This window comes from Arachis duranensis, chromosome 10, assembly GCF_000817695.3.
Source record: "Arachis duranensis cultivar V14167 chromosome 10, aradu.V14167.gnm2.J7QH, whole genome shotgun sequence".
NCBI classification, from domain to species: Eukaryota; Viridiplantae; Streptophyta; class Magnoliopsida; order Fabales; family Fabaceae; genus Arachis; species Arachis duranensis.
In genome coordinates, this window is record NC_029781.3 from 10,116,045 (window position 1) to 10,122,953 (window position 6,909).

At 35.4% G+C, this 6,909-nt stretch overlaps 1 protein-coding gene across 1 annotated transcript in view; it reads left to right on the forward strand.

Annotated features, from left to right (window-relative positions):
* The window catches only part of LOC107469088 (putative multidrug resistance protein), an 8,368-nt gene extending 2,851 nt beyond the window's left edge, over positions 1 to 5,517 (forward strand). Inside the window, exons 3-5 of the mRNA XM_016088466.3 lie at positions 1,845 to 2,385; positions 2,978 to 4,905; positions 5,023 to 5,517. Of these exons, the coding sequence (XP_015943952.3) occupies positions 1,845 to 2,385; positions 2,978 to 4,905; positions 5,023 to 5,398 (2,845 nt within the window). The 3' untranslated portion in view covers positions 5,399 to 5,517. The remainder of the gene's footprint in view (positions 1 to 1,844; positions 2,386 to 2,977; positions 4,906 to 5,022) is intronic.
* The last annotated feature ends 1,392 nt before the right edge of the window (positions 5,518 to 6,909 follow it).

Below are 6,909 nucleotides of genomic sequence, written 5' to 3' on the forward strand. Positions count from 1 at the left end.
CCCACTAGCAACCGGTCCGAAGTTACCATAGATCGGGCTATCATGATCCATAGCATCATGATTGGAGAAGAAATAGAGGTTCATGAGGTTATAGCCCAAGAACTCTATAAGGTGGCGGACAAGTCCTCTACCTTGGCAAGGTTAGCCTTTCCTCACCTCATTTGTCACCTCTGTTATTCAGTTGGAGTTGACATAGAGGGAGACACCCCCATTGATGAGGACAAGCCCATCACTAAGAAAAGGATGGAGCACACAAGAGATCCCACTCATCGTGAGATCCCTGAGATTCCTCAAGGGATGCACTTTCCTCCACAAGACTATTGGGAGCAATTAAACACCTCCCTAGGAGAGTTGAGATCCAACATGGGACAACTAAGGGTGGAGCATCAAGAACACTCCATCATCCTTCATGAGATTAGAGAAGATCAAAGAATCATGAGGGAGGAGCAACAAAGACAAGGAAGAGACATTGAGGAGCTCAAGCACTCCATAGGATCTTCAAGAGCAAGAAAGAGCCGCCATCACTAAGGTGGACCCGTTCCTTAATTTCCTTGTTCTTATTTCTTCTGTTTTTCGAATTTTTTTGCTTATGTTTATCCATGTATGTGTCTTGTGATCATTAGTGTCTTAGTGTCTATGCCTTAAAGTTATGAATGTCCTATGAATCCATTACCTTTCTTGAATAAAAATGTGCTTAATTGAAAAGGAAAGAATTGCATGAATTTTGAATTTTACAACAGTTTAATTATTTTGATGTGGTGGCAATATTTTTGTTCTCTGAATGTATGCTTAAACAGTGCATATGTATCTTGAATTTGTGGTTCATGAATGTTGGCTCTTGAAAGAAATGGCTCTTGAAAGAATGATGAAAAAGGAGACATGTTACTGAGGATCTGAAAAATCATCAAAATGATTCTTGAAGCAAGAAAAAAGCATTTCTATTCAAAAAAAAAAATTCGAAAAAAAAAAGATATAACTGTGTTTGCTACTTTATACTCCTGCTGGTGGTTGGGAGGTCTGAAGGAATTGGAAAGGGAAGTGTTAGTTAGATTGAGTCTTGATATTCCTGTTTTTGACACTCCTTTGTATATATACATAATCACGCGTTGGTTATCCTTGTTCGTTACGTTATCGATCGGAGTGTTGCGCTTTCGAGTTGCGGTTTTTGTTTACCCCTTTTTCTACAAAGGCTCCTAGTTATAATCAATCATTCATACTACTATATGTACTAAACTTTTATTTTAGAGGTCGTAATACCTTGCCATCTTTGAATTATGACTTAAGCATAAGACTCTGTATGGTAGGGTGTTACAGTTGGTCTAGAGATTGGTACTAAAATTTCAATCTTTGTTCCCAAAATTTCAGTATTTCAGTACCTCCAAAAAGTGGAGACACAAGAGACTGAAATTGTTATGAATGGAGACTGAAATTTTAATAACATTTTATACCTAAAATACCTCAATTTCAATTAATTAATTCTAATTTTATTTTTTGTGCAAATTAAATTAGAGTTTCATTCTTATTTCAGTCTCTGTCTCCTATTTTATACCAAACACAATCTGATACTTATTTTAATTTTTGTCTTTCAGTCTTTGTCTATCAGTATCTGTCTAAAATATGATTATCCTCTCACTAAATCGATTTACAAATCAATTCTCATTCTGCACTTCCTTCAACAACTTTTAGCATGTTTCTCATTGTAAAATCTAGAACTGGGAATGTTCAAATATCCTTCTTGTTTTATAAGCAAGTGAACTTGTAAATGAATAAAAACCCATCAAGATTATATTGGAAGAAAATGTTCACGTGACATTGATGATAACTTCAATTTAAAAACCATACAGGTCTCTGATGAATGCACTTCCAAATCTAACTTTCATTGTAGAGGCAAAAGTAGCAACAACCAGAATTTTCCAAATGATTGAGCAAATACCAATCATAAACTCTCACAAACAAAAAGGAAGGATCTTAAGCCATGTGAGAGGAGAAATCACATTCACAAAAATTGACTTCACTTACCCACCACGACCGGACACACCGATTCTCCAAGGACTGGATCTGAAGTTTCCAGCATGTAAAACAATAGGCCTAGTTGGAGGCAGTGGTTCTGGAAAATCCACAATCATCTCTTTGATTGAAAGATTCTATGATCCTTTATATGGTGAGATATTGCTTGATGGACATGATATAAAGAGGCTTGAGCTTAAGTGGCTAAGGTCACAAATGGGACTTGTTAATCAGGAGCCTATTCTGTTTGCAACATCAATTAGGGAGAATATTCTGTTTGGCAAGGAAGGTGCTTCAATGGAAGCTGTTATAAATGCAGCTAAGGCTGCAAATGCACATGGTTTCATTGTTAAACTTCCTAGTGGATATGAAACTCAAGTAAGACATAAGTACTCTCCTATATAGACACTTTATTTATTTACAAGTAAATTCTCAATCTGGTTCGGACAAAAAAAATCATATGTTGAAAGTGACAAATTCGTCCGTTATTATTTTCTTATCAAACAAATTTGTCCTTTATATTTAAAAAAGATATATTAGTTTTTTACACGCGTTGACATTTTTTATGAAAGGTCAATTTGGTGCTGTTTTCTGATTATTGAGAAATAATTTTATTATTTAAAATTTTTAAGAATGATCATCCTCTGTATATTTTGATTATAGACGAGATTGGGATTTAATATTTATTTAGAATGTTTAGATCATTAATACCTAAACTCACCTAGATTCCAATTGATTTTACTCCAAGTTGAGGACTAATGCTAGTTCTTTTCTATTCACAAGAATCAATTTGAGACCCTTTTTGAAGTAACAAGTCAAAATTACTTGAAATCAACTAAAAAATTGCTCCTCTTGAACCATACTTTCTATCTTGTTTAATCCATTTGAATTATGATATGCAGTATCCTAGATAGTATTTTTCATCTTAATCAATTTGATTACCTAGGAAAATTGATAATTTTTTTATCAGGTGGGACAACTTGGGACTCAGTTATCTGGAGGACAAAAGCAAAGAATTGCAATAGCAAGGGCCCTAATTCGCAACCCGAAAATCCTACTCCTTGATGAAGCCACAAGTGCATTGGATTCAGAGTCTGAAAGAATAGTGCAAGAGGCCCTTGATTTGGCTTCAAGAGGCAGAACAACAATCATTGTAGCTCATCGCATATCGACGATTCGAAATGCTGACTCGATAGTAGTCCTTCAATCAGGAAGAGTTGTTGAATCTGGCTCCCATGTTGAGCTACTCAAACTTAACAATGGACAAGGGGGTGCTTATAGCAAAATGCTAAAACTACAACAAACAAATCAAAATGAAGATTCAACATTGAATGATGTGAGCAAGAGTCCCCAAGTTATGTCATATTTAACAAGTCCAAGATCAATGCCAGTTACTCCAACTCATCATTCATTCACCTCACCGACACCAATATACTCAATCAGTGTTCTGGGGTCCCCTTTTGATGACTACTCTGAGAATTCTGAGATTTCTTCAAAAGCAAGTTTCTCGCAATGGCGTTTGATAAGAATGAATTCCCCTGAGTGGAAGTATGCTCTGATAGGATGCTTAGGTGCTATTGGCTCTGGAATTTGCCAACCTTTTTACTCTTATTGCCTTGGATTCATTGCTTCTATCTACTTTATAACCGATCACTCGCGCATCGTCTCACAAATCAGGCTGTACTCATCAATTTTCTGCATCATAGCAGTTGTCAACTTCATATCAGGCCTAATTCAGCACTCGAGCTTCGCCATCATGGGCGAGAAATTGCTAAAGAGGGTGCGCGAGAATCTGCTAGAGAAAATCCTTACATTTGAAATAGGATGGTTTGATCAAGAAGATAACACCAGTGCAGCCATCTGCGCTCATTTGGCGTTCGATGCAAACTTGGTCAGGTCTCTTGTAGCAGAAAGAATGTCATTACTAGTTCAAGTATTTGTCACTGCCACCCTGGCTTTCGCACTCGGTTTATATGTCTCATGGAAGGTGGCAATGGTAATGATAGCTATGCAGCCCTTGATCATTGCTTGTTTCTATTCCAAATTCATGCTTATGAAAAGTATGTCAGGTAAAGCAAGAAAGGCTCAAAGTGAAGGTAGTCAATTAGCAATGGAAGCTACCATTAACCATATAACTATTGCTGCATTTTCATCAGAGAAAAGGGTATTGAATTTGTTCAAAAATTCAATGAAAGGACCTCATTTGGAAACCGTAAAGCAATCATGGATTTCAGCTGCAATTTTGTCATTGTCACAGTTCATAACTACAGCTTCTATAACCTTAACATTTTGGTATGGAGGATTGCTGCTAAACAAAAAGATGGTGAATTCAAATGACCTTTTGCAAGTTTTCTTAATACTGATGGGAACTGGAAGACAAATTGCTGAGACAGTAAGCATGACTTCGGACATAGCGAAAAGCGGGAAAGCCGTTAGCTCGATTTTTGCAATTTTGGACAGGAAAACTCAGATTGAACCTGAAGATCTTAGGCTTATGAAGTTCAGAAAGAACAACAACATAAAGGGTCATGTGAAGTTAAAAGATGTGTTCTTTTCATACCCATCAAGGCCAGAACAAATGATCCTAAAGGGTCTTAGTCTTGAAATTGAAGCTGGGAAAACAATTGCATTGGTGGGACAAAGTGGGTCAGGGAAATCCACTATCATTGGACTAATTGAAAGATTTTATGACCCAATTAATGGATCAATATTTATAGATGGTTGTGACATTAGGGAATTTGATTTGAGAAGTTTGAGGTTACATATTGCATTGGTGAGTCAAGAGCCTACACTCTTTGGTGGAACTATACGTGATAACATTGTGTATGGAAAGATTGATGCATCTGAAGATGAAATAAGAAAGGCAGTGCGTCTTGCAAATGCTCATGAGTTTATAAGGTACATTATTATTATTATTATTATTATCATTGTTTATCTTTTTGCTTGATTTCTCAACTATTTGTAACAAGTTCTTGAACTAGTTAGCACTCCTATTCAATTTATCTAATAATGCAGTTCAATGAGAGATGGATATGACACATACTGTGGAGAAAGAGGAGTGCAGCTTTCAGGGGGACAAAAGCAAAGAATTGCAATTGCCAGAGCAATACTAAAGAACCCATCAATCCTTCTCATGGACGAAGCAACAAGTGCTCTCGACAGCGTTTCAGAGAATCTAGTGCAAGATTCCCTGGAGAAAATGATGGTTGGAAGAACATGTGTGGTTATTGCTCATCGTTTGTCTACAATTCAGAATGTGGACACCATTGCTGTGATCAAGAATGGGAAATTGGTGGAGCAAGGTTCACACTCCGAGTTAATGAATGTTGGAACAAAGGGTGCTTACTACTCCATGATTAGGTTACAACATGGGACTAACTCTACTAGCTGAGTGAAATGTTGATCATGTAACATTACCTTTTGATTTACAAGCATTGTTACTAAATCATGTTAGTTAAAAGAAGTACATTCTCTTGTAAAAGAAAAAAATCACTTTACCCGCTAGTTTATCTGTTTATGACTTTATGTCAACGTTGTAATACGGGAATGTTTGGCATCTTATGATGTTTATAGGAAGATGGGCCTAAGAAGAAAATTCTCTGTCTGTGATGACTTTTGAATCTCAGGAATTTTCACAACCAAGAAATTTTATACAATGAGAAAATATAACTCATTAAACATGCAATTTCGAAGAGATCAGCAAGAACCAGTGAGATGAAAGAACAACATTAAGAGAGGTGCAGAAAAGAATAATGGTTGGTGAATAATTAATTCTATTATATTCCAAGAGCAAAAGAATTGTTATCAAGAGCGGTATGTTATCTATGCATTTTTCATTTTTGTCCTTTCTTTATTTGTATGTAATCTCAGCTTTGTGGCGTTTTCAATTTTCTTTGTTAAATCTGATCTAATTGGCACAAGCATGCTCCTTTATTTGTTGTTGTATGTGTTTGGACCCGTCACTTTGAATTTGGTTGGGATGCTAATGTAGTATAATTAGAGGTGTTATTTTCATAGCAGACATTATTATATATTGTTTTTCTTCTCAAACTGTGCATTTTATTGTGGAAGAGAGTGTTTACTCAGATTGAGATGATTGTTATTTGAAAAAGTATAAGTAGACAAAGAAAATACTAAATAATATGAACAATAGATATGTTGTTTAATTCAATAGATATGCAGATAATTATAGTGATTATTTTTAATTGGATGGTTATTTCTTTTGATAATGGCTAGATGTTCAATTTATTAAGTGTATAGATGGTTATCCTAATGTTAAGATTTAGGAGATAATTTGGGGGTGGAGTATAAAACCCATTGTTTACCAAAGTCATTGTCTACCTAACAAAACTCTTGTTATTTATAATTATATAGTATTCACAATATTGGTTTCTTCTGCTTTTAAATAGAGACAAATAGATAGGGCTGTCAAACGGGTTAATCCGACCCATTTAGGCTGGCCCGTTAAGTGCGTGGGTTAACTGGGCTGGATAGAGAGAAATATCGACTAAAAATGCTACTTTTTTTTGAAAAAATATAAAAAAATAGACGAACCAACCATTTAACTGACAAGCTTGCCCGTTTAATCCGTCATTTTTTTCGGGTTAATCGGGCTCAACCCGTTTAACACGAAATTTAAACTGGCCTAATTTAAAAGTAAAGCCCGCCTATTTAATTGGGTAAACGAACTGGTCGCCTACAAATAGAATTAATTTAAAGAAGAAATATCTGCCAATAATCTTTAACTCACATGGCATATCTCCCTCTCCTCACATCAAAAATCTAGGATTCAAATCCTAAAGAGTACAAATGAAGAGAAAATCTTATAAATGTATAAAAAATGTATGAATGTGTAATATATTGTGTACCTAAAATTAAAAGTTGTCTAATCTATTAGAATAC